Source organism: Marmota flaviventris, chromosome 9 (genome assembly GCF_047511675.1).
Source record: "Marmota flaviventris isolate mMarFla1 chromosome 9, mMarFla1.hap1, whole genome shotgun sequence".
Classification (NCBI taxonomy): domain Eukaryota; kingdom Metazoa; phylum Chordata; class Mammalia; order Rodentia; family Sciuridae; genus Marmota; species Marmota flaviventris.
This window is the reverse complement of record NC_092506.1, coordinates 114,608,969-114,636,767: the sequence shown is the minus strand read 5'-3', so window position 1 is coordinate 114,636,767 and position 27,799 is coordinate 114,608,969. Positions and strand designations below refer to the sequence as shown.

At 46.0% G+C, this 27,799-nt stretch overlaps 1 protein-coding gene across 1 annotated transcript in view; it reads right to left on the bottom strand.

Moving 5' to 3' along the window:
• Nucleotides 1-8,376: 8,376 nt before the first annotated feature.
• St14 (ST14 transmembrane serine protease matriptase) overlaps nucleotides 8,377-27,799 on the bottom strand; it is a 45,039-nt gene continuing 25,616 nt past the window's right edge. The window contains exons 8-19 of the mRNA XM_027945528.2: nucleotides 26,161-26,300; nucleotides 25,728-25,825; nucleotides 23,250-23,359; nucleotides 22,988-23,118; nucleotides 21,492-21,596; nucleotides 20,966-21,076; nucleotides 20,747-20,860; nucleotides 20,313-20,435; nucleotides 19,298-19,484; nucleotides 10,206-10,480; nucleotides 9,196-9,332; nucleotides 8,377-9,102 (exon numbers count right to left, since the gene is read on the bottom strand). Coding sequence (XP_027801329.1) covers nucleotides 8,941-9,102; nucleotides 9,196-9,332; nucleotides 10,206-10,480; nucleotides 19,298-19,484; nucleotides 20,313-20,435; nucleotides 20,747-20,860; nucleotides 20,966-21,076; nucleotides 21,492-21,596; nucleotides 22,988-23,118; nucleotides 23,250-23,359; nucleotides 25,728-25,825; nucleotides 26,161-26,300 — 1,693 coding nt within the window. The 3' untranslated portion in view covers nucleotides 8,377-8,940. The remainder of the gene's footprint in view (nucleotides 9,103-9,195; nucleotides 9,333-10,205; nucleotides 10,481-19,297; nucleotides 19,485-20,312; nucleotides 20,436-20,746; nucleotides 20,861-20,965; nucleotides 21,077-21,491; nucleotides 21,597-22,987; nucleotides 23,119-23,249; nucleotides 23,360-25,727; nucleotides 25,826-26,160; nucleotides 26,301-27,799) is intronic.

The following is a 27,799-nucleotide window of genomic DNA, read 5'->3' as shown; positions in this document are numbered from 1 at the left end:
ATTCTAAAAGGATGACCCTGGAAGGGCAGCTGCTCTCCCAGGAGAAGTGGGAGACACATTAATTACTGAGCAGTGAAAGCCTCAGGGAAAAATTCTTGCATACACCAGAAAGAGCCCCAGGCTGGGGCACCTTTCCCTGAGACTCAGCCCCAGTTGGTCAGCAGAGCCATTGACCTCCCACACCTTCTCTCCCCTGGCTCTGACTAAGCTCTAGACCCTGACTCTGGCTGACTACCCACCCAGGGTTCTGCTTCGCATTCCTTCATCAAGAATCCATAGTCTTGGGCTGGGGATGTGGCTCAAGCGGTAGCGCGCTCGCCTGGCATGCCTGTGGCCCGGGTTCGATGCTCAGCACCACATACAAACAAAGATGTTGTGTCCGCCGAAAAACTAAAAAATAAATATTAAAATTCTCTCTCTCTCTCTCTCTCTCTCTTAAAAAAAAAAAAAAAAAAAAGAATCCATAGTCTTGGACAAGCATGGTGGTGCACACCTGTAATAATTCTGGCTCGGGAGTCTGAGGCAGAAGGATTGCAAGTTCAAAGCCAGCCTCAGTAATTTAACAAGGCCCTAAGCAATTTAGCAAGAGCCCATCTCAACACAAAATGTTTTTAAAGGGCTGGCGCCATGGCTCAGTGATTAACCTCTGGGTTCAATTCCTGGTACAAGGGGAAAAAGAATACATAGTCCCAATCATACATAGCACCAAGTTGTTAATGAATAGTTCTTCCCTCCCTAATTTACATAAATACCTATTAGCCACTTTTTACAATAGATTTGCTCATTTCAAACATAGATTTCCTTTTTTTCCTAGGCATTTCCATACAATTGTGCCTTAGCTATTTGGACAGTACCTAGACTATGAACTTCAAAGGTCAGACAGCTGGTGTATTTTGGGAACTGACCTCTGAACGCACTTCTATATGGAGAGAGACCTCCACCCTCCCCTAGCAAGCCTGCTCCCTCTCCTCCCATCACCCTGCACACCATGTTCTTGCAGCTCTATGGAAAAAGAGTTTCTCCGAGGATGGAAGAATTTCCCTACTGAGTTAAATAAGACCATATGAAGTTCCAGAGAGGTCTGGCAAAGGGACTGAGCTATTCTTGATCACAGGGGTGTGGGCAGGGGAAACAGTGATAACCTCCAAGGTGAAGGCAGTGGGTAGGGAGGGAAAGTACTGTGCGCCAAGGGGAAAGGAAAGTTGAGTTCACATCCCAGGAAAATACACACATCCCTCCTGCTGGAAGATGCTGAGACAATGGAACAAACAGACAATGGGATTGATTCCGCCTACGCCTGGAAACTGGCTTTTTAGGAAATGATGGGAGGTGAGCGGAAAGGATAGAATGAACATATGGCTTCCAAGCTGCAGGAGAGGGATGATGGAACTCAGGAACAGAGAAGAAGGGCAGGGGACTAGAAAGGGATAGTCAGGCTCATTGAAATCTTTTTTTTTTTTTAATACCTTGGTTTTATTTTTATGTGGTGCTGAGGATCGAACCCAGGGCTGCACACATGCGAGGCGAGCACTCTACCACTGAGCCACAACCCTAGCCCCATCATTGAAATCTTAAGTTAGCATTATCACCAAAATACAGGATCCTCACTGTAGGCAGATTAGACCACAAAAGTGATTAGTGTGCATGAGAGTGTCCCAGATGCAGGTCACCTTGTCTGCAGCTGGGTCCTGGGCCCACTCACTGCAGCTGTCCCTGATATCCCTTCTGTCCATCTCCTCTATAAGCTTAGAGGGGCTCAGATCAAAGTAGAGCCAGGACAGTCCCCCACTACTGGCACCTGCTGGTTATGTGCTTGTCATCATGTGGAAGAGCAGTTTGGAGCATCTTCTAGACAATCCCACACGTTCCAAAATCTAGTGAGAAACATCCCCACTCCTGCTTTGGGGTTTGGTCTCATTATTCCAGTGTTATTTAGAGGTCTCATTATCCCAGTGTTATTTCGGTGTTATTTAGTGTTATGTTTCCTTCCTCATGGTCACCCTGAGGAACCTCAGACCCGGGGCCTGACCTGAGATAACCCTTCTTCCCACCTCCTTCCCACCAAAGCTCTTCTCCCATCTCTCACATTACTGGACAAATAGAGATAGTATCATGGCTGATGAGAACCACTCTCATTCCCACTAGGTGGATCCTAGGGGAAGCAGTGACACTCTATTCTACCCAGACTGGCACGTACAGGACCAGCCTAGAACAACACCCATCCTAGAAATTGGGATCTTGACAGGAAGGTCTCAGAGAGGTAGAAGGTCTTTGGGAGATTCGTGAGCATTCTCAAAAGAAAGGGGAATTTGTGCTTAGAGGAATTGTTACCAAATGATGGTCCAAACATATCTGCTGCCCTGAGACTGGAAATCTATGTTACATAGAAAAGAAAATAAAGAGTGTGCCCATATTCAAGCATTTAAAAGACTGTTTTTATATTAAGAGGATGACCTACTTTTAGCCCTCATGTTAAAATTTCTTTTCTTTGTGAAATGGTGAAAGCATGTGGATAATATCTAATATGAGGTGGAGTGGATAAATATCCCATACAGACAGCATAACCATATTTTACTGCATAATTGTCACACCCTGTTTTTTTCAGTCCAAAAATTAATTTATAACCTTTAATCAGGTAATCATTGCAGGTAATCATTATGCCACTTAAAAGGTAGACAGCAGCTAGTCACAGTGGTGTACACCTATAATCCTAGCAGCTCAGGAGGCTGAGGCAGGAGGCTCACAAGTTAAAGGCCAGCTTCACCAATTTAGCAAGGCCCTAATCAACTTAGTGAGACCCTGTCTCAAAATTAAGAAGTAAAAATTCTGCAAATGTGACTTAGTAGTTAAGTGCTCCTGGGTTCAATCCCTGGTACAAAAAATAAAGAGCAGCAGTGTATATCACCAGTGCCATGTGGATGCACATTTGTCTTCTCACCCATTGCAAGCCATAAGCCTAGAATTCTCAGAGAACTGCCTATGATCAGTAATTTCCTGAAAGCCAACTTGTGTGGTTTGTTCAGAGCACTATAGTACTAAAGGTAAACACATCATGTATGAGTGGTACTGAGGAGAGCGTGTCAGGTAACTAAACCAATGATGGTGATGCAGAATCTTAGGACATGTTACATTTTATAACTTCATACTTAGCAACACTAATAAATTTTCTCAAGTGTAAATATTTTGACTATGATGTGCAAATCAGTAACAATGTGTTAACTTTTTTCAGATCAGAAAAATGTTTATTAAACTGTATTAAGAAATGATTGTGTCACTTTGGACTATTCAATTTTAACGCATGTTCACAAGTATTCCATGTATATTAATCATGCATCAAAGAGAGTTTAGTAACAAATGATTTTTAAGTAATACCAGCATAATTCCTTTTAAAAATCTTCACATAGTGCTGGGGTTGTGACTCAGTGGTAGAGCGCTTGTCTAGCACACAGCAGGCCCTGGGTTTGATCCTCGGCACCACATAAAAATAAATAATAAAGGTATTGTGTCCAACTACAACTAAAAAATAAATGTTTAAAAAAATCTTCACATAGTAGTCACACTCCACTTTAAAAAAAAAATTGGCATAATGCCTGCAATGATTATTTGGAAAATCCATATTGCCTAAGAGTATAGACTCTGGGGCCTTGATTACTATCAGGTCCTAAATCCAATATTCCCTTAAATGTAGTACATTGGGCAGGTCATTCAAGGCTTAGTTCCTTGGTTTTCTATCTATAAAATGGGAATGATCATAGGGCTATTTTGCAGCTTAAATTAAATAAATAAATATAATGGAGCACTTAGAACATTTAGGGAACTAGGTATGGTGGCCCACACTTGTAATCCCAGCTGTGGAAAGCTTAGGCAGGAGGATCACCAGTTCAAGGCCAACATGGGAAACTTAGAAAGATCATGACTAAGGAAAATACACACACACACACACACACAACTTAGGCAACACCATTCTTCATTAAATGCTGAGTTTTTCTGTCATTTCATAGATCCAGGAAATTCAAACAATCACTGGTTGGAAGAACCAATTTCCCTTAAGTGTGATTGCAACATACACACACACACACACACACACTCACAATGACTCCAAACCTGGAAAAAGGAAAAACAACTTTTCTTTTTTTTTTTTTTTTTGTACTGGGGCTTGAACTCAGGGGCACTCAGTCACTGAGCCACATCCTCAGCCCTATTTTGTATTTTATTTAGAGACAGGTCTCACGGAGTTGGTTAGTCCCTCACCTTTGCTGAGGCTGGCTTTGAACTCAAGTTCCTCCTGCCTCGGCCTCCCAAGCCACTGGGATTACAGGTGTGCACCACCGTGTCTAGTGAAAAACAACTTTTCTTCACATGCAACTGACAGAATCTATAAGCACCTCAGATGCCCCTGAGTGCAGGAGGTGTCCTGGTGCCATAGCCACATGAAGTCCTTTGTACATTTAATCAGTGCACTTCTAGGACTAGGAGTTTGATCCCAACACACACACACACACACACACACACACACACACACACACCATTACACCCCCACAGCCTGTGAATAGATGCTACTGTAGTAGATACCCTGGAGCAGCTGTCTCAAGTGCCCATTGTGTCTCATGGGATCCTGTTTCACCCTTGCTTACCACCTACACAGGTAACACCTGCCTCGCCACAGGTCACCTCTCTGTTCTTAACTCCCCAAACATCTTTTGAGCCTGCCTGGTAATGTGTCATCCTCCATGTCCCAATGCTGAGGTCCCATGGGTCCTGACTGCAGACTGAAGTGGGAGTGGCACTATCGGGGCTGGAGGACTGACCAGAAAGGCGTCCTGCTGAGGGACGCTCAGCCTGAGACAGGCCCCGCTTGCATTGCACTGAAGGGAAAGTGGAAAGCAGAAGGCAGCCTTGCAGGAACTGGCACCCATGCCGGACCAGTGAACAGCCCTCTCCCCTGTATCAGTGCAACACTGCCATCATGTGGCCTGTAGCCTGAACAACAGCCTCCATGGCTCAGCCTCTGGAGCCCTTCAACATAGAGACAGGATTTGAAACCTTCCCTCTTACATCAGTTCCACCCGCACTGATCCAAATTTCACTGTGATTTCTACAGAATCTAGGTCTGAGTAGGATTCACTATAGATGCAACATGCAGAGCCCTGAGTTCAACATTCATTAAATTTTAAATAGTTTTGATTAATGGCTAAAACAATTGAGACGAGGCAGTTTAGGAGGAGATCCCACAACGCAACAACAACAAAAAAAGCCAGTCAATCAGGGACTCCACAGAGTGCACTGAGCTGGTGGGGACCAGTCACAGCACTGTGTTCTCCCAGTGAAGCTTGGGCTGTATGGTAACCAAGCCAAGCATGGTTACACAGGGAGGCCCTTGACCTCACACTACTACTCCCTCCTCCTCACTTAGACCCAGCTACACCTGCAGACTCCATGTCTCACCTCACACTCACCATCTCTTACAGCCTTCTGATTCCCTGTCCCAGTTCACATTCTGTAACTTCACCTTAGTGTAAGGATTCTGGCTGTAGAAATGTACAAGACAGCATTCCTCTGGTGAGCAAACTCCCGAAGAAGAACAGGTGCCCTGTTTTCCACACTTGGAATATTCTACAGTTTCTCCCTGAAACTAGTAAGATAACTAATACATGCTCAATGCCTAGCTGCTATGGTAAAGTCCTTCGTGAGGAGGCTCTTGACCTAATCTCGGATACTCAGATTCTGGGAATAAAAGAACTCTCTTAGACAACACCAATGTGTCACTGGGCCTAAACGTGCCCACATAACAGTAACTTTATACAATGAGCAATATGTACTAATAATGTCAATGACCTACTGTAAACTTTGGATATAAATAAAGCTGGCAGCTCAAATGAGCAGCCCCCTTTACTTTGCCCCTGCACCTTGCTTGCTTTTCTGTGTCTGTTTTCTTTACACCTTAGGCTGCTTAGAGAATGGCCAGGTACATAAGGTTTCAGGGCCAACTACACAATTCATGGGACCCAGCGCAAAACAAAAAAGCAGGGCCCCTTATTCAATAATTGTGATGACTTCAACAGCAACAAAGGAGCACTAAGCCAAGCACGGGGCACCTCCAGGCAGTACACTGCTTGGCAGGCAGCCCTCACTGAGTGCTCGGGATGGGGAGAGGGGCTGCCTCTTGCTCTCAACACTTTTACTCCAGGCTACAATTGCAGTGAGTGGGTCTAAGAATGCATCATTCATTTCATTCCCTGCACGGTGAACTTGGCTGCAATCACATCAGCCTGCACTAATTAAATTGAATTTTGTGTCATATGCTTTGAGCTAAGAGTTCTTGTATCAAAAATGCAAACATGTGCAAAACAGTGTTGGCCAAAGTCCCTCCCCCCAGCCTTCTCCTGTGAAAGATAGGCCCATACGGCTGCAGGGCTGTGCAGCCACATTTCCAGCAATCTGGTGGCACTCATCTTGCTGACCCTGGCTCTTTGTTGGTACCAGTGATTTCTATCTTCATTATATGTGTTACCAATGAACAAGGAGTGATGCACTTGAACTCCCACTAGATGCCTAGCTTATTCTACTGATCTCTAGCCAGAAGTAACCCAAGATTTGGCTACATAATCATTTTGAAAGCATTGATACTCCATTGGTTTCCCAGGGATCAAATGTGTATATAAATCCAGGCAGGTTTCTAGGATCCTGTCAGGACTGTAGGTTCAAGGGCGTCCCTGTAAACTTCAGCCTGGGTGCCTAGTGAAGCACTTGGTAATGCTGTTAGTCCATGGTCACACTCGAGATTAGCAAGACCCACTGCTAAAACAATGCATCTTAAACTTCAGCATGCATTAGAACCCCAGTGAGCATCTTTGACCAGATTGCAGTTCTACCACCCCCCAGAATTCCTGACTCAGGAGGTGTTAGGTGAAGTGTGGGAAGGTCCACTAGTGAGATCCCTGGGGATTCTGACACTCCAGGATCACGTGGTAAGAGCCATGATCACACAACAGACTCCACCCCAGACCTCTTGCTGAAGGACTTAGATAGGGAGGGGATGACCATGAAGGACAACAGTCTGTTTTTAACCCTTTCCCAGGAAACACTGAGTGTGCAACCACATTAACCTGGAACAAAACACTTCTGTAAAGTCTTCTGATGATGACACTGCCTGTGTATCTGGCAGGTAATTGTCAAGATGGATGGAAGGCCAGGGCAGACAGTGAGATACATGTGGCGTGTGGGAGGCACAGGCTGGGCCAGCCTCCCTGAACCCCACAGTGTGAGCAACCATGTCCACAAAGCAACTGAGCCCTATATGCCAAGGCCCAGGCAGTCTTGGGAATCAGCCAACACAATGCACCACATGAATCTTCTTCATCTAGTGTAGTCTCTGGTTCAGAGATGCATCTGTCTCACACCATCAGGATAAGCAACCAGGTTAGAGAAGAAAATTAACATGTATTATGTGGCCCAATCTACACAGGAGTCATCCAGCATCATCTTCATTCCACATACAACTTCTTCCTACTCTAGATGGTATAACACTCAGGCTAAAATGAAAAGGGTGCAAGCACCACCTCCCCTGAGAAGTCTTACCAAATTCTCCAATCAGATTTAACTTTCACTCCTTTTTTTTCCACACTGGGATCAAAAACCATTCATTCAACAATGCATATCAGCATCATCTAGGAGGTAGGCCAGACTGAAAGGTGGGATGAGCAAAGTCTTTTCTGCATGTCTGACTGACCCTGGAAGTCAGCCCAGGGCCAGTCCTCTTCCCCAACCCCAGCACATAGGCACCTCAGCACACAGAAGGCCCTCAAATGTCCCTGACAAAGCTCCCTAGATTCTCCCCAAATCCTTGACACCATCTCTCTAGGCCACCCCAAGCAAGGAGATAATATTTTAAATTAATAAGCAAAAAGGGAGGGGGGTTGGCACAAGAGGAGTGGACACCCTACATCAAGGCAGTGTCATTCCAACAAGGCTTAGTGAACTATCCATTCAGCCCATGACGGACAGCCAGGAATTCATGCACACCCTCGTGTCTGTGAGCACAGAGCTTAGGTGTGCTAGCACACATAGCTCAAGTGACCACCTCCTCACTGAGTGCAAAGACACCTCTTCCAACTTTCTCCAGCAAAGCTCCTCCCCTCCCAAGTTAGACAATCACACCAGCTCCCTACAACTGCTTCTCCCCAGATTCCTTGGCTGACACACTGCCCGTGCTCAGGGCACGAGACCCCAGTACAGAAACACAGCACCCGGCTGGCCTGAAGAAAACAGCAGGGTAGTGTGGCCTCCATGCAATCTGACACCAGGGTCTGTGCTGAGGGGAATTTAGGACCAGTTTCTTGCAAATGGAGCTAAGAGGAAGGACAGACAGCCAGTCAATTCCAGAAAGGAAAATTTTTATCTAAAAAGAAATAAAATGTTTTATCATACACACAAACACACACACTGAAGGCCACAATGGAAGAGTGTAAAACAATTCCAATCAGATTCATCTGTCTTCTAGGGTCCTTTGGACTTGGGTTTCTGGAGGAGTATCACCCAGGACCCCACAGTCGCGACTGCAGTTGCCACCACCTCCACTGATGAGATCCCAGAAGCTCCTCCTTAGAGACACAGGAAGCAGGTCTGCAGGAAAAAGCCTCAGGCCCAGCCTGGGGCTGGAGCGGGAGTCTGTGGCCTCAAGCCTTTGTGCTTGGCTGGGCCACGGGCACTGCCCACTGTTCCCCCTCCTCACCTTTCCGACCCCACTGTGGAGACTGAGGGAGGCAACAGGCTCTCCAGGGGGGATTCAGAGTCCTGAGGATGCAGTTCACAGTCTGGGTTTGCGGAGAAGAGAGGAACGAAGCAGGAATACAGCCAGTGGTCTTGTCCTCAGCCGGCAGGTGTGCGTTGGGGTGGCCCCACAGGCGTTCATGATGGGTTGACTGGCAGGCTTCCCGGCCTCTACACCCCAGTCTGCTCTTTGATCCAGTCCCGAAATACAGGTAGCCTCGTATACACGCCTGGCTTGTTTCTCTGGGCGCAGCCTTCACCCCAGCTCACCACACCTGCCTGGAAGATTCGTCCATCCTCCTCCACGCTGGACAAGGGGCCCCCGGAATCACCCTGAGTAGAGAAAGCCCTGTGCGTGAGGGCCTTGCCCCATCTCTCCCCAGGACTGGCCTCTCCCCAGGACCCGCCCACTGGCAGCCCACACACCTGGCAGGCATCCACGCCCCCAGAGAGGAAGCCCACACACATCATCCGCGGGGTGATCTGCTGCGGCATCAGGCCCTCACAGGTCGTCTGGTTGATGATGCGGATCTCACCCTTCTGCAGGATCAGCGCCCCGGAGCCTGTAGAGCGGGTAGGACAGGGCTGACTCAAACAGGGAGCTCTCCTACGAGCTGCATGGGGAAAAGGTCACTGGAGATGCTCCCCACAAGAGGCAGTTGACCAGCAAAGCTCTGTAAACAGCCCAGGTGTGGACAACTAACAAATGCGTAAGTAATTGATGGCACTTCTCAATGGAATACTACTCAACCAGAAAATAGGCAATATGCTGGAAATCTGTCAGATGATATGAAGTCAAATGTGCACCAAGGTAAGGGGTGTGAAGAAAGCAGGAGGACAGAAAGTGCCACCAGATGCCACAGTGGTTTTGCCAGGGCAGGGGAGCTACAAGTCAGGTTTTTATTCTTTACCTCTCTATATGCTACAAATTTTCAGCAACATGCTATATAAATATTACAGTGGATTTAAAATTTTTTTTACGTTTGCCAACAGACTGCCTCCTACAAGTGGGTGCAGAAGGAACAGGCCACTCATTTCCATGACAGGTAATATCACACCACAGTTAATGGCCTTTCCAAGTGACAAAGGGCATCCATACCCACATTCTCATATACATTAAGTACCACTTCTTTTTGCCCATGAAGAACCAAGGTCAGAGTTTAAGAAACTCACCCAAGTCACTCAGGTAGTTAAGTGGCAAAGCCAGGCCTTCAATCCAGAGCCCAACCTGCAAATCCCATGCCCCTTTTACATTCTACCTTATACAGCCTCATCCTGCCAGGCAAAAAGAAATCAGGGAAATCCATTGGCTCAGAAGCCAGGCAGACAGGTTAGACACCAAAAAGGATGCAAATACAGAGGCAGGATAGCTGATAGCCGCCTCCGAAGAAGGCCTGAGGCTCTCTGCAGGTCCCTAGGCCCAGCCTGAAGCTTACCTCCCTCCTGGGTGTGCCCCCAGCCTGTGACCCAGATGGCCTTGCCAACAGGGAAGACATGAGAAGTGTCAGGCAGGCAAATCGGCCGCACCACAGAACTGTACTCAGCAGGCTTCTTCAGCTCCAACAGTGCAATGTCATAGTCGAAGGTGAAGTCATTGAAGGAAGGGTGGGTGATGATACGCTTGAGCTGGTGCTCCTGCACCCCAGAGTCGCTGCGCTTGCTCTGATCATGAAGGCCCAGGAAGGCAGTCCACAAAGTGGGGTCTGAATACCTGGGAGGTGTCAGAGGAGAAGTGGCCATGAGACTGCAATTGCAAGGCTGCGCCAGGACACATGTGAGTGCGTGTGCACACCAGTACCACACCAAGTTCCTGCTCACCATACATAAAGCCACCAGGACCTGCTAAGAAGCAGGTGACAGAGGAAAGTGGCCCTTACTTGGGCTTGATCCTAAACTGAAAACTCTATTAAGCACCCTGACACAGCACTGAACCTCTCTGGACCTCTTTATTCCCTCTTTTAATACACTTTTAATCTGATTATCAAGAAATACGTATCTTGGCTGAGTGCACTTGTAATCCCAGAGGCTGACGCAAGAGGATGGTAAGTCTGGGGCCAGCCCTATTTCAAAATAAAATTTAAAATGCTGGGGATGTAGCTCAGTGTAGAACACTTGCCTAGCATGGTCGATATTCTGGGTTCAATCTCTAGTAATGCAAAAAAAAAAAAAAAAAAGTATCTTTTAATCTGACCTTTCAAGGAGGAATAACTCAAAAATCATCCAATTTTTTAACACAATGGTATATATATTCTGAACCAAAGCGAATTGAAAAATATATTGAGTTTTAATGTGAGGTTAGTGATTGGCCGTGGAACAAGTTAGCAATTCTGAAGCCATATCAGACCATATCTGGAGGACAAGAGCAAAGAAGCGAGGACACAAATGTGGCTGAGAGCCAACTTCCAGTGTGGGGAAAAAAGAGATTTACAAAAATGAAAAGTCTCACTAAAACTTCATGATTTAAAAAATTTAGCCTCAAAGTAATGCCATTCCCAGGGGCACCCGAGACTTAGATTCTGTTTCTCCATTAAAAAGAACCAGGGCTCTTTGGACAAGTGGCAATTTCAGATCTGGAGCAAAAAAAGTTTAAAAAAAGTTTAAAGTTTTTTAGTACTGAAGTACTAAAGAAGTGTCCTAGCAGCTGCGCTTAAGTCAGTAATGGTTCCCCAAAACACAGGTACACATGCAAAGAGCAAAATAAAGTAAATGGGGTCAAGTGCAACAATTAGTGAACGTAGAGAGGGTCCGAGGTGCTCATTGCTCTAGTCCTTTTTTCCTTCCTTCCTTTCACCACTATACTTGCAACATTTTGTAGGACTGAACATTTTCCAAAATAAAAAATTGAAAAAAAAATAGATCTTTAAAATAGAAAAATCTAAATTGCAGAGAAAAGCATGAAAACCTACTTCATTTTCTCTAATCTCTCAGGAAAGTCAAGAGGTAGCTGAGCTGTGTAGCCATAGCACCCCTCCTCATCCCTGCCCTGAGCTGGGCCTCCTCCCTGCTGAAGCCCTGCTGTTCCACAGGTCCCCTGACTCCCCTTGCATTGGTCACCTCCTTGTCATTTGTGCTGCCACACAGCCCGCTCACCAGAACCTCACACCCTGACTGAAGCATTACCCTCCAAACTGGGTCTCTACTCTCTAAAAAAGAACTTCCTAAAAACTGCTCTTGTGAGATCCTTTTCATTTTGTTAAGCAACATAAAGTGATTCCCAAGACGAATCAGGTCAGACCTCAACTTCCCACCACCACTCATTGGCCTTTCCCTTTCTTCTTTTTTCTTTTTCTTTTTTGGTATGGGGGATTGAATCCAGGGGTACTCTATTACTGAGCTACATCCCCAGCCATTTTTATTTTTATTTTGAGACAGGGTCTTGCTGAGTTGTTCGGGCTGGCCTTGAACTTGTGATCCTCCTGACTCAGCTTCCCAAGTAGCTGGGATTAGAGGTGTGCACTGCTGTGCCCAGCTAGTCTTCCCTTTTCTAATGTTTCTTCCCATTCATCCTTCATCCTGGCGATACAGGCATCCATCCATTTACTCATTCATTCATTCAGTAACTATTGGGCACCCATGATGTTCTAGGAATTACACTAAACTCAGTCCCTTTTTTTAAGTTGACAGTTTACTGGGGGAGAGAGACATGAAAATCATCGATCACAGCCCAACATGAAAAATGTCCCACAGAGGAAGGGATAGAAAGCTCTGGAAGAGTACAGGTTGGGTAGCAGTGAGAGGAAGGAAATAAATCAAGTCCTGAAGTCAAAAAGGATTGGATCAAAGTCTGCAGGTAGGGCAGAAAGCAGCATATTTAAAAAGAAAACGGTGAGTTTTTAGGAAGCAAAACTTGAATAACATAAAGGTATAAGACCAGAGGTGAGACTAAGGCTGGTCAGATTGGCAGAAGACAGATGACATGGCTGTCATTGGAAGGGGGTCATTGGAAAGGGGATTCTACTTTATCCTGCAAGCCAGGGCAAGCATTTAAGCAAGAGGTTGATGCAATAAGATTTTGGAAAGACTGTGCTGGCAATGTATTGTGCAGACCAGAGTGCTGGGAGGGAGCAAGGAGGTCTGTAGTCTAGGGCAAGCCAAAGGATGCTTCAGGAATGCTCAGTAGGCAAGATCTCAGAAGTAGAAAGGATGAGATAGGATGGAGGAGAGGGACAGTCAGCCTAGTCCCTTCCACCTCCATTCTGTGTTATCCCAGCACAGAAAGGCCCTTGTCAGGCTCCTTGCCTCACCTCCTCTCCCCGAAACTGGGCCCCATGCACCCAACAACCCCAAACCCTCTTTCGAGAAACCCTCTCTATTAATCCTGCACAGTGGTCTTTTTCCTACAGCCAACATTATTCACCCAGAAAAGCATTCAATTTCATCAGCAAGTTCAGTGCTATAGTTTAGATTTAGAGTGTCGCCTTAAAGGTCCATATGCTAAAGACTTGGTCCCTATGGTGGCACTTTTGGGAGGTGGTATAACCTTTTAGAGGTGGGGCCTACTGGGAGGTCTTTAGGTCACTGGGGCATGCTCTTGAAGGGGAGATTATGAGACCCCAGTCCCTTCTTCTTCTTCTCTTTTGCTTCCCAGCCACAAGGTAAACAATTTTTTGGTACTGGGGATTGAACCCAGGGGTGCTTAATCACTGAATCACATCCCCAGCCCTTTCTATTTTTAATTTGAAACAGGGTCTTGCTAAGTTTCTGAGACTGGCTTCAAACTTGTGATGCTCCTGCCTCAGCCTCCTGAGTGTCTGGGATTGCCAAGCATACACCACCATGCCCAGCAGGGAGAACAGTTTTGCTGTGTCCCTTGATCTCTGCCATGGCCATTCAACCAGAGGCTTTTAAAAGCAATGGGTCCACCTAATCATGGATTGGAACCTCTAAAACTGTGAGCAAAAAAAAGTGACCCTTTTCTAAGCTGATTGTTTCAGGTATTTGTCACAGTGATGGAAAGCCAACTGATAGACTGCCAGTGTTTAAGGTCTGCACACCTACCAGGAACAGAGAGACCAGGAGGGCAGATGCAGTCATTGAAACTTCCCATAGTAATCACTAAGACAGCATTTACAAGAACCAAGCACCCTTCTCCAGGCTGACCAAACAGCCCTGCAATTTAAGATAAGGACTTGAGTAAAGAATCATTTGCTTAAGACACACAGTTAATAAGTGTGGGCCACCATTTAAATGTAGGCAGCTTGTGTACTTCATGGCATTAAAACACCTTTCAGGACAGGTGCAGTGGCGCATGCCTGTAATCCCAGTAGCTGGGGAGGCTGACCTATAAGTTCAAAGTCAGCCTCAGTAACTTAGCAAGGCACTAAACAACTCAGTGAGACCCTGTCTCTAAATAAAATACAAAATGGGGCTGAGGATGTGGTTCAGTGGTTGAGTGCCCCTGAGTTCAATCCCTGGTACCAAAAAGAAAAAGAAAAAGAAAAAAAAAAAAAAAACCACCTCTCCACAGTGCCTTAGGAGCACTAGATGACTCAGAAATGCACGCAGAGTAACTCGACCCCAGGTCCCCGCACACTTCACACGTCTGCCTCTGTGCACAACACTCCCTTTGTCTGGAAGGTCTGCACCACCTGGTCCTGCTGACAAAACCCCTCACATTCCAGCACTTGGTTTAGACACCTCTGCTCAATCATCACCTTTCCCATCGCCTGGGGGGCCTGAGGTAGCCTGTACACAGTTCCAGCACAGCACTTACCACCTGTGTACATGTGTGCATGAAGGTGTGAGCAACTGTAGTGTGTTATCCCTGACCTAGCAAGACTGTGAAGTACAGAAACTAAGGCTCGTTTCCAACATACTATTAACAACAATGGCTGTTATAAAAGGCACCATGAATTAGCAGAAGTAAGACAGATATTCAACAGAAGATGAGGAAAAAGAAATAAAAAATGAAATTTTGAAGCAAAGAAAGAGAAAGCAGTAAACACAGGCCCAATGCACGCGCGCGCGCGCGCGCACACACACACACACACACACACACACCCCTATCTCCTAGCTGGGCCCCCTGAAGGACCTAGAAATAGTGACTCTGCAAATAACAATGAGCACCCAGTTCTTGATTTCTAATACCATCCCCTGATGAAGTGCTCCTTGCAGAAGTGACTGGTTCTAAGGCTGGGGCAGAGAAGGTGTCAGATGAGTCTAGTGTTGCTAGAAAGCAAGGGAGTGACTCCGAAACACTGAAAGAATGGAACAAGTCAAAGGGACACAGAAGCGGCCCTCAAGGAGTTCCCAACTGGCAATTCTGGAACAATATGAGCAACAAAGTAAGTATCACGTTATTGGGTTACAACCCCCAAATACAAAATAGATACATGAGTCAACATGAATGCAAATAAATGAAAAAGGACAAACTTCCTTACAGTGCACCTATACTAGAATGGAAAATAACATTTGTTCTTTGCTTTCACTCTCATTTGTTGAGTATTTTTTATTTGCCAGGTAAACTATGCTGAATGTTTAATACTTTTCCTCATTTAATCTGTATACTAACTTTTACAAGTAGGTATTCTTCTGTTTCACCTATGAGGAAATTGTGTTTCTGAGAATTTGAGTCACATGTGAGACAACTCATTAGTAATTAGGGAAGTCAAAGTTTAAATTCAATCTTAGCTCCACAGCCAGCACTCTTAACCAATATTTCTTTTAAGTCAGCTAACCAATAAATAACTCAATATATTAGCACAAAAGGGATTTGAAAGTGGTTCAAATTAATCATGTTTAATTAAAGAGATCATGATTAGTGAACACAACATTCATCTTAACCAGAGCCAGGACAAGGGAATGTATTCTTCACTGAGTGACCAGTTCTGTCTTCTTCCTCTCTTACACCAGTATCCAAGTCACTTGAGAGAAATAGAAATCTATCATATAGTCTGGTACATTTATATCCCATTTCTTTAAATGTTATGGAGGACTTACATTTCTATCGTTTCATTTAAAGTCATCCAAGACTGCTTTATGTACTGTTCCTTAGGAACATTATATCACATGCTTAATTTCTGCACAGTGAGTTCTATTCTTCTGGCACACAATTCCACTGCTGCCTCTTGTACACTCTTCAGACATGTATCCAAAGATAGAAAAGACAGTTTCAGACATGTATCCAAAGATAGAAAAGACAGCAGTGGAATGAAAAAGCCCTGTTTTCATAAACTTATTGTGTTTGGATATACCAGTCATCCGGAGTGTTATTTGCAGCAACAGCCATTTCTTTTCCAAGGGGACTACAAAAAAGATGAAGCTGTCAACTTACAGATATATATCTATCAAGTAAATCCAGAGTCTGCTGTGCATGTAGGCGAGTAATTTTTGAGACCCCAATCTACTAGACTTCTCAAAATTCTCATCACTCCTTTTTATTAGACAACAAAAGCAAGAATGGTCTTCACCTACTCTATACAAAACATGCTTTGATGCTACAGCTAATGTGACAGTTTTTGTCAGAGTAAGATAGAGTCACTTTGTGAACATCCAGATATGAAAAATTGTGTTCTATATGTGTAATATGAATTATAATGCATTCTGCTATCATATATAACAAAATTTTCCAAAAAAAGAAAAATTCTAAATAGACTCACATCCAGTGTAATTGATGTGATTCTGCAATCTGTATATGGGCTAAAAATGGGAGTTCATAACCCACTTGAAGCAAAGTGTGAAAGATGATATATCAAGAACTATGTAATGTTTTGAACAACCAACAATAAAAAAAAAATAAAAATAAATAAATAAATAGACTCACATCCAAAGATCAGAGAAAATAATGACGTGGTAGTGGAGAAAGCTAGCAAGCACTACCTTAACCAAAGGATAATGAGCAACATCACCAGAGGCAGGTCATGCTCACACATGTGATGGTTTAGATCTGGACTGTCCTCCCAAAAGCTCGTGTTGAGAGCACGGACCTCATGCAGCAAGGTTCAGAGATGGGGCTTGGGCAATGACTGGATCTTGAGGGCTCTCACTGGATGGACTTATCCACTGGTAGCTGAATGGGCTACTGGGAGTGGGACCTAGCTAGAGGTCACTGGGGGTGTGCCTGGGAAGAGTTTATCCTGTCCCCAGGCCCTCCCCCCCTGCCCCCCTCCGTGTGTGTGTGTGTGTGTGTGTGTGTGTGTGTGTGTCTCTCTCTTTCTCTCTCTCTCTCTCTCTCTCTCTCTCTCTCCTTCCTGATAGCCAGGAGCTGAGTAGCCTTCCTCTGCCACGCCCTTCAGCCATGAAATTTTTGCCTTGGAGCCAGTCAACCATGGACTGAATCCTCTGAGTTGTTGAGCCAAAATAAATCTTTCTTTTTCTAAGTTGTTCTCGTTGGGTATTTTAGTCACGGTGACAAAAAGCTGACTACCACATGTCATTTATCTGCTGAAATGATGTGACATTCTTTCCAAATGTTCCTAACTCCAGTCCGGTCATGAGAAAAACATCAGACTAACTCACAGGAGGACTTTCCACACAGCACATGGCCTTGGCACTGGCAAGGACAGGACTGAGACACTCCCATCCTAGAGACAGGGCAAGGGGGACCGAGACACTCCCGTCCTAGAGACAGGGTAAGGAGACGCTCGCCTGCCTGGGCTGGCTCCTGAGCAGAAAGGACATTAGCATGAAACTTGGTTAGTGAAATCTGGAGTTTAATTACTTGGAACGGACCAGTGTTAGTTTCTGAGTATAAATACACATGCTAACGTGGAGGGGCCCTGGGTAAAGGGTACATGAGAAATCCATAACACTTTTACAATTTGAAATAAAAAGTTTATTTTTAAAAATTCTTAAATAAGTTCTTAAAACCCCACTAAGAAAAAAAATCCTGCCTGCCCAGGGTGGAGCTCAGTATGACAAAACAAGAAAGAAGAACTGGCTCAGGTTGGATGGGCCCGGATGAGGCTGGATGGCGACAATCTAGAGAGGCCCAGGGGAAAATGAGCCAGCCCGGCTCCCTCCAGCCATTTGCTGCCTCCATCACCCACACCACACACACCTTTGCCTTGGCTGCCTTCTTGCTGTGGGCCCCATCTCTCCTCTCCATAAAAGGTCAAGGCAGCCTGGGTTGCCTGTCCCCGGGCTGCCTACTGCAGAAGAGCTTGCAGTTGGCAGCAAGGTACAATCCCCTAGAAGGCCCACAGAGCAAGCTATCCCCTTAGACTCCTTCCTGTGGCCAATGGCCAGACAACCTGCACAGGCCAGGAGCAAGACCCCAATAACCCCAGCCCCATACCTAGTCAACTCCTGCAAATTCTCTGGCCTCCTAGACTCTGGTGCCTGTCCACCTAGCCTTGGAACACGAATGTGGCTCTTCTTCCAGGCCTTGAAAAACCAGCCTCTACCTCAGAGCAAAGCCTGTCCAAGGAAGGGATATCACCTTTGTCCTTGGAAAGACCCACAGAGCACTCCTAGGCATATTCCCACCCTGCTGAGTTGTTTTTCTACAAATAACAGGAGAGATCTGCTGGCCAGGTGTCCCTGACTCAGTCAGGCTAGGTGGGGATCCATAGCAACCCCCTAGCAGCCACCAATCAGCATGAGACAGGGAAATACCTGGGATGCCAGATGACCCTCCCAGTAGTTTATGGTGGTTGATAACGTGTTGGGAAACCATGTAGTTCAGCACGAACACCCCTCATGGCTTAAACCAATCAGTTCAAATGAATCCCCCTCTTGTAGTAACCAATCACTCTTACCCAACTTGTTCCCGCCAGTGAATGTGCTAATCATGTTTTAGAGTTGTTATTTGATTTTCCGGTGGTGTGTGATGATTTGCTAAGAGATGCTATTATGTATGTGGGGGTCCCTGCCTTCTCCAAAGAATGTATAAAACTGCTGCAAACCCTGGGCTTGGGGCCTCTCAGCGTCACCAGTTGCTGTGTGTGCGTGGAGGACCAAGCTAGCTCGCAATAAACACCTCTTTGCTGCTTACATTGATCTTGGGTCTCTGGTGGTCTTTTGGGGATCCTGAATTCGAGCATAACAGCCTGCACCTACTATGTGACAGGCATAGCACTATGTACCAAGGACAATATAATATTTAATTCTCACAACTCTAAGAATGAGAACTAACAGCATCATATTATCCATGAAGAACCCCAGGCCTAAGAAGTTTGAATAACTTGCCTAAGGTCACTTGCAAACCAGAGCAGGATTGAAAAACCAAGACTCTTCTTTAACCAATTCCAGGGAACCATGCAATACAGACATTAACCAAAAAGGCTTTGGAATCAACACACTTGAGCTCAAGTTTGGTTTTGCCACATAGCTGTGCAACCTTGACCAAATGCCCTTACCTTTCTGAGTCTGTTTCTATAAAGTAGAGATATAAACAGATCGGCCCCACTAGGGGTGGCACAGAAAGTATTTGACTGAGAGAGTACCTAATAAAAGTGAGTTTTTATTAGCACTGTTACTAAGCTCTGTTGCTAGATAACTGCCACTCTCCACCACCCTATCCTAGTGACAGCCCACCCTGGCATGACTCATAGGCACAGGGGACCTCATCACCCACCCAGAGACCTACCTGAAATCTCTGTCATCCATAAAACAGTGGGCTGCAGAGACCAGCCAGTTCGGAGAGATGAGCGAAGCCCCACACACGTGGCCTTGGCCCTGGCTGTGGAGGCTCACCTGCCAGGGCCACTCACCCTGGTCTGCATTTGTGCCCCCAACGACCCGAGCCTGTTTGCTGAATGACCGCAGCCCACAGTCTGGAGAGAGAACAGAGAACCAAAGATGGCGGGCCACCCAACCACAAGGGAACAGCCAGACTCCCCACTCCAAGGGGAATCACCTCTGGCTCTGGCCTGCACAGCAGTGCTGGAGCACAGGTGGCATGAGGGACTCTATAGAGCCACCAGGGGACCACTTCCCATCTGGAGAGCTGGCCTGGGGCATGCCTGCTCCACTAGCTAAGGAGGCTGACCTCAGCACTCTGAGCTTCAGGCACCCTCTGTGGTCCACCTTCCCCTTCCTCTCACCCCCACGCTCTCAGCTCCTCTATCCTGCACAAATGCACTAAGGGTCTTGAGACACCTGCTGGTTTGCTTAGACTCAATTTGGATGTCATTTGCCTAAATATTCTTGTTGACTGCCGAGAGGGAAGAGCCGAGGCCTGACAGGAAGGCACAGAACTATAACTCTGCCCAAACTGAACCCCTGTTTCAGCAACACACAGGGGCTGCAAGTTAACATATGGGCCGGTGGTGGAAACCCTGTCTGGTACTCAGAGGAGCTAAGGACTCCTCTCCAAGCTACTCACCAGTGGCTCCATCTACAGAGCAGGCACCAGCCCCAGCACCTCTGCTAGCACCCCAGCTGTGCCACAGAGGTACCAATGTGCTGCCTGCCTGGGCTTTTCTCCAGAACCAGAGCTAGGCTATGGTACAGCATCTTTGCTCCAGTCAAATGCACCAGCTTTCTGGGCACAGACCTAGGTGAGCAAGGTGCTGGCAGGATTTCCACCTCTAGGTGCACCCTTTTGTGGGTACCTTGCACAGTGAACAGCCTGCCTAACCAGACACAGAAGCTCTGCTTACCACAGTCCTTTTCATCGGAGCCATCACTACAGTCCTTCTTTCCGTCACACTCAGGGCTGCCCTTGCTCAGGCAGAGCCCATTGTGGCAGCGATAAGTGTGTTCAGTGCAAGTGACGACGCTCGCTGTTCAAGGAGGACACAGATGGGAATCAGCTCCTCTGCAGCCCATAACTATAAGCCAGAGTCAGTGCCAGAAGCCCTCAGAAGCATCTCATGATCCATCTACCTTCCACCCCTCCCCCAGGCTGGCCCCAACCATCACACCCATGTTCTCTACCTTCTAAAAGATTCTCCCCCAACTGATGCTCTTTCTTATCATTCTTAACAGGTTTATCTACTAATCTCTGGGCACGCTGCACAGTAGTGTGCTCCTAGTGCAGATACACCAGGAAGAAATGTCCGCATCCCTGTAGGAAGGCAGAGCCAGGTCTCACCACTGTCACACGAGATCTCGTCAGATCCATCCCCACAGTTGTCCTTCCCGTTGCACCGCTGGCTCTGTGGGAGGCACTTCCCATTGGCACATTGGAAGGTCCCAGCTGAACAACCTGGGGAAGAACAACTCCTTAATGATGGCCTGACATGCCCTTCTGCCCAGGCCAAGCGGGCAGCTGCAGGGAAGCCCAGATGGCCACCTGCCCCAGGATACTTACTGCACCCCTGCTCATCGCTGTTGTCCCCACAGTCATTCACGCTGTCACAGACCCAGAACAAGGGCTTGCAGAAGTTGTTCTTGCAGGTAAATTGGTGGGTGGCGTTGCATGCTGGAGTGAGGCAAGAGGCAGAAATCAGCTGCAAGGTTCGGTTGTGATCCTGGTCTTCTTGGTGGCAGCCTCATCACTCACGACTTCCCCCAGGGAAGCCTGGACAATCAGAGCCGCCAGGGGACCACTTCCCATCTGGAGAGCTGGCCTGGGGCATGCCTGCTCCACCAGCTAAGGAGCTGACCTCAGCACTTTCAAAACACTCCATCGCCTGCTTCACCAGCAGCCAGGAGTTGCAGACAGCAGCGGGAGGGAAAGGGGCCAGATGTCTCTGCACCCAGAGGGAGGGAGGGCAGCAGAACATAAGTACAAATTCCCACCACCTCGGGCCTTCTTGCCACAAGGGGCAGCCAGCAGGAGCCATGGGGCACAATGAGGGCAGGAGGGGACATTCCAGTTTCCCAGCGTGACTCACTGCAGTGTAACTCGTCACTGTAGTCGGTGCAGTCAGCCCAGCCATCGCAGCGCATGTTCCTCTGAATGCACCTCCCAGTTTTGCACGTGAACATCCCAGGGCAAGCTGTAGGGAACAAAGCAGGTCCGAGGTCTGTGGTCCCAACCTCCCGCCCTCAACGCCAACCTCACAGCCACATGGAAGACCCAGCCTGCAAACAGGGAAGTCAGGCAGGCACTCAGGGTCACCCAGGCCCACCAAACTATGGCGAAGGGGGTTCCTACAGCAGCAGCCGGTGCAGGGCAGGGCTGGCCAAGCTCCTCCTGACTACCAGTGACGAACGCTAGCAGCTCCAGGCAAAGTGGAAGGAGGGGGCTGCATTAGCAGTGCTGCTGTACCCTCATGCCTCTGAGCACCAGGCTCCCGCCTGCGACAGGGGCAGCCGAGGCTCAGTACATGGATAATGTGCATGTCCTCGCCCAAGGGTTAATGACATCACCTATTTCCTTCATGCTAGGGAACTGTTCATATTTCACTGTCTCTGAAACTGGGAGGTGTTTGACAATTGGGGTCATCAAGCAGAGGACAAAGATGTGAGGAGACTGTTGTCACTGGCCCTGCACACATATGCTTTGGTCACAAGTATGTCTTTGGATCAAAGGTACTTGGCTCATCTAATTACACTTTTGGTAAGTCATGCAGTTGAATTTTAACTTAAACGTGGGTTCCTTAGTAGAGCAAAGATGTCTTCTGAAAGGTTATTCTATGATGCAGTGTTGAAATTTAAAACTACAGGTCCAAAATCCAAAACTCAAAGTGCTCCAAAATTCCAAATTTTTGAGCTCCAACATAATGACACACCTGAACTTGTGTGACAGATTATAGTCAAAAAAATAGGTGTACCAAATACACTATGTGTACAAGGTATATGTAAAATATAAATGAACTTAGTCTAAGCACTAAATTCACATACTCCCCAAGATATCTCATTGCACATATGCAAATATTCCAAAATCCAAAATCTGAAATCGAAAACACTCTGGTCCCTAGCATTTCAGATAATGGAGACTCAATCTGTATTGTGTGCATCAACCAACTGCTATTCACACAGCCAAGGGTTATTTTCTAATGTGCTTCAAAAATTTGATATTTATCCTAAAAGTGCTCAACAGCCATAAAGATAAGCATAGATAAGAAAAGTCACAGTGATGTTGAACCGAAGGGACAGATAGCCCCAGGAAGACAAGAGAGGAGAATCCTCAGGCTCCAGATACATCGTGCTGGGAAGCAACCCTGAAGGGCATGGTGTGAACTTACATTTGCTGTCAGTCTTTTATAATAACTGCATCTGAAATAAAATTCTTTCCTCAAAAAGCTACTAGAGTAATATGCATCTTACATTTCTAGTTATCTTTGAATCAGGAAAAGCACAATGCTGATAATATATAGAACAAACAGTGCATCCTGTGTGAATCCCTCTAACCAACCAGGCCCCTGCTGCAGTAGAATTTACTCACGGTCACTGGAGTCATAGGAGAGGTATTCAGCTAGGAACCCCATGTCAGTGTAGGACTGATCCGAGTGGAAGCGAACTGTGATTTTGTTGCTATTGCTGCTAACGACAAACTGGGACCTCTCTCCACAGTACCTAGTGGAGAGGCGTGAGTGTGAGGGAGAGACAGCTCAGCATGAAGCCAGGACACTGGGCATGCACAGGACCCCTGCCCCCTCCCCACCTCCAGTGCCAAGGCCTGGCGGTCCCAATCCCCAGGAGCTCACTTCTCCCCATTGATCTCCACGTAGTCCTTGGGGCAAGTGCCCAGCGGCAAGTTGGGTTCCACCAGGTAGAAGATTTTGAAGCGCACCTTTACATTCTTATTTTTGGGTACCTGGAGAGAAAATGCTTTGGACTCTGAGTTCTTTTCCTCTTCCCTGAACCCCAGGATGTCACATGGCTGGTGGGCAGGTGGGCATGGAACAGCATGAAGCAGGGACACACTACAGTAGTGCCCTTATCTACAGGGGACAAGTCCCAAGACTTCAGTGGATGCCTGACAACCAAGATAGTACCTATATACCATGGTTTTTCCAATACATACCTATTAGAGGTGCTTCTCTCTCTCTCTCTTTTTCCCCCCAATTTTTATTTTTTAGAGTTTTTTTAAAGCAGATACACAAAAATACTAAAATTGTACATATTAATGGGGAAAACCATATAATATTTGATGTATGTATACACTAATATTTCAATCAGGTTAAACATATGTATCTCTTTGAACACTGATTATTTCTTTATGGTGAAAACTTTCAAAATTCTTTCCTCGCCAGGCATGGTGGTGCACACCTGTAATCCTGGCAGCTTGGGAGGCTGAGGCGGAAGGATCACGAGTTCAAAGGCAACCTCAGCAACAGTGAGGTGCTTAGAAACTCAGTGAGACCCTGTCTCTAAATAAAATACAAATAGCACTGGGAATGTAGCTCAGTGACCAAGTGCCTCTGAGTTCAACCCCTGGTACAAAAAAAAAAAAAAAAAAAAATCCTTCCTTCTAGCTTTTTTGAAATGTACAATACGTTATTCTGTAGTCACCATACTGTGCAACAGTATACCAGAGTTGCTTGTTCCTGTCTTTCCCTATTCCTCCCTCCCACTGCTCACCCCAGTCTTTGGTAACCACTATTCTATTCTCAACTTCTATGAAATTCAGTGACTGAACCCAGGGCATTTAATCACTGAGCCACATTCCCAGCCCTTTTTTTATTTTGAGACAGGGTCTTCCTAAGTTGCTTAAGCCCTCACTAAATTGCTAAGGCTGGCCTCAGACTTGCAATCCTCCTGCCTCAGCCTCCCAAGTTACTATGATTGCAGGAGTACACCACCAAACTCAGTTGAGATCAACTGTTTTAAAACCCCAAGTGAGTGAGCTCATGTGGTGCTTGTCTTTCTGTGCCTGACTTATTTCATTTAACATAATGGTCTCCAGTTGCATCTATGTTGCCAACAAGATTTCATTCTTTTTTATGGCTGACTAGTATTTCATTGTGTATATGTACCCAAATATTTTTTTGTTTGCATATTTGTTTGTTTTTTGGTACTGAGGACTGAACCCAGCACTTTACCACTCTGCCACATACCCAGTGCTTTTTATTTTTTATTTTGAGACAGGATCTCACTAAGTTGCTTAGGGCCTTGCTAAATTGCTAAGGCTGGCCTTAACTTTTAATATTCCTGCCTCAGCCTCCTGATGATTACTAGGATTATAGGCGTGCCCAACCATGCCCAGCTGAGGTTTAATTTATAAATCAAACACAGTAAGAAATTAATAACAGTAACTAATAAAATAGAAAAATTACAATATAAATTCTTTTTCCTTCTTAATTTCACAGATAGAAGATTTTATTTTACTCAGCATCCTCAGTGTACAATATTATTTTTCTTATTAAATTAAAAACATTCACATTTTCACCTAAAGGAAGCACTTTAGGGTTTCTCTTTGGCAAATAAGAATTGCTTTCATCACTATTCTTATACTTTGGGGCCATTATTAAGTAAAATAAAGGTCCTTGAAGATAAGAGCTACCACAGCAGTCAATCTGAAAACCAAGAAGGCTACTAAGTACCTAATGCCCAGGTAGCGTACATGCTGAATAAAGGGATGATTCCTATCCCAGGAGGATGATTCAGGTCAGAATGAGATTTGATCATGCTAATCAGACCAACATGCAATTCCAACCTTATGAATTATTTATTTCTGGAATTTTATAATTAACATTTTCAGACTGTTGTAACTGAGACCTCAGAAAGCAAATCCACAAAGAAGAGGAGAATACCATCTTCTATTACTAAAGAAGGCTTTTCTATTACTAAAGAAGGTTTTTGGAGAAGGAAAAGGGATGGATGATGATCAGGATGATACAGTGAGTGTTATCAATGGGCAAAATGCTCTTATCTCACTACCACTTGATAAGGACTTTTTCTCTGTGTTTCATGCAGATTCCCAGAGACCATCCTGACAGCACCTCTAAGGCACAGAACTTCAACCCCCTTTCTTCCTAGAAGCAGGCCTAGCATGGGGGAGGAGCTGGGACCCGAGTCAGCTTGGTACAGCAGAGGAAGATCCCACCTAACCCATGAGTATGTGAACTCTTCTGTTGCTGAAGGTGCTCATCTTCTCTCTTCTCCTTTCACCATTTACACCCTGGGGCATCCCCCCCGCCCCCCCCCCCCCCGTGACCTTCCCTTTCACATATAGCACCTACCTCAATGTTCCATGTGCAGTCTATGTTGGGCGGGTAGTGGCCAGGGTAGTAAGGGCTGCTAAATGTCCCCTGGGATTCACGTAAGGAGCCTCCACAGCCTGAAGAGAAAAGCATGAGGGTGGAGGGCCAGCTCCACCAGTTAGGCAGGCAGAGAGACCATGCCCCAAGGGCAGCACCTGAGGCCCTCAGCTGCCTGGGCACCTGGTTGCTTTCCAGTGAGGTGCTCACAAGTTGACTGTTTTAAAAATAGCTCCTGACCCAGGTGGTCAGCAAAGTGTCATTTTGGCTCAAGCTCCAAACCTCTGTAGCTGATGGGGCCCAGTTTATTAGCCACAAGGTTGAGCCTATGGCCTCCTGGGCTCAGCTCACCCCTAAGGCCGGCCCCTTCCTCTGCACCTGTGAGCATTTTCTGCCCTCCCCTGCCCTTCCTTACTGCTCATCTTTGGCAGCTGGAAGAAGGTGGCCTCAAAGCCAGGATGCCGCCGTTCAGTGCTGGTTATCAGCGTGACAAGCAAGACGTTCTGGGAGGAGAGGAAGGTCAGGTTGTACGAGGGAGGGTAGGTGCCACACAGCCTGTGGGGGCAGAGGGACAGGAAGTTAGGAGAGAATTCAGGCTTGTCACACACCCAGCTCAGTTCCACACAGAGGGGAGTCAAGGACCCCTTTCCTAACTCTGGACAGGTGCACAAAAGGCCAAGGGTGGGGTCCAAAAGACCCTCAATAAAGTCCCTCCCCAAAGAGTTGGACAATCCTCACACAAAGAACAATAAACACTGTGAGGACTTAGGGATAAGACTGCTCATCTTTATTTAAAATAGTAAAACCCAAGAAAAATGAAATGCCTAACAGAGGATTCATTAAGTAAATCGTATTAAATTATAACATCAGTAGTCAAAACAACTAATACTAATTAAGAACACGCCAGGCATAGTTCTGTCGTTGTTGATTTTACAGTGCTGGAGTTCAAACCCAGGACCTCACACATGCTGAGCAAATGCTCTGCCACTGGTCCCCAATCTCAGCCCCTTAGTGCTTTTATAACTACTAACTCACAAATCTAAGCAATACTATTATCCCCATGTCACAGATAATAGAAAGCACAGACAGGTTCAGTAACTTTCCCAAGATCCCACAGTCAATAAATGACAGGCTCAGTAGTAAAACCCTTGCCTAGCATCCACAAAGCCCTGGGTTCCATACCCGGTACCACAAAATAATAAATAAATAAATAAGCAGCAGGGCTGGAATTCAAACTCAAGGCATTCAGAGCCCACAGTGCCAATGACCATGTCATCCTGACTCTAATACAACCATTAAAAATGACTTACGGCTGGGCATGGTGGTGCGCACCTGTAATCCCAGCAACTCAGGAGGCTGAGGCAGGAGGAACACAAGTTCAAGGCCAGCCTCGGCAATTTAGTGAGACCCTAAGCAACACAGTGAAACCTTGTCTAAAAATAAAATATTAAAAAGGGCTGGGGGTGTAGCTCAGTGGTAAAGCACTCCTGATACCAAGAAAAATAAATAAATAAATAAGATAAATGACCAGGTCAGATTGATTTGGAAAGAACAGGTAACAAAACCAATTGTACACTATTGTATTATTGTAAACCATAATCCTATTTCTTTTATTCTTTTTTTTTTTTTTTCAGTACTAGAGATTGAACCCAGAGGTGCTCTGCCACTGAGCTACATCCCAACTTTTTATTTTTTTATTTTGAGAAAGGGTCTGACATGTTGCTGAGTCTGACCTGGAACTTGTGGTCCTCTTGCCTCAGTTTCTTAAGTAGCTGGGATTACAGGGTTGCACCACAATGGCCAGAAATATAATCCTATTTCTAAAGACTCATACACATACGTACGTAGCCAAACAGTCTAGGAGAATATACATCAAAAACTTAAGATGGGAAGGGAGGGGAGGGGGGATAGTTGAGGATAGGAAAGGTAGCAGAATACAACAGTCACTAATATGGCATTATGTAAAAATGTGGATGTGTAACCGATGTGATTCTGCAATCTGTATTTGGGGTAAAAATGGGAGTTCATAACCCACTTGAATCTAATGTATGAAA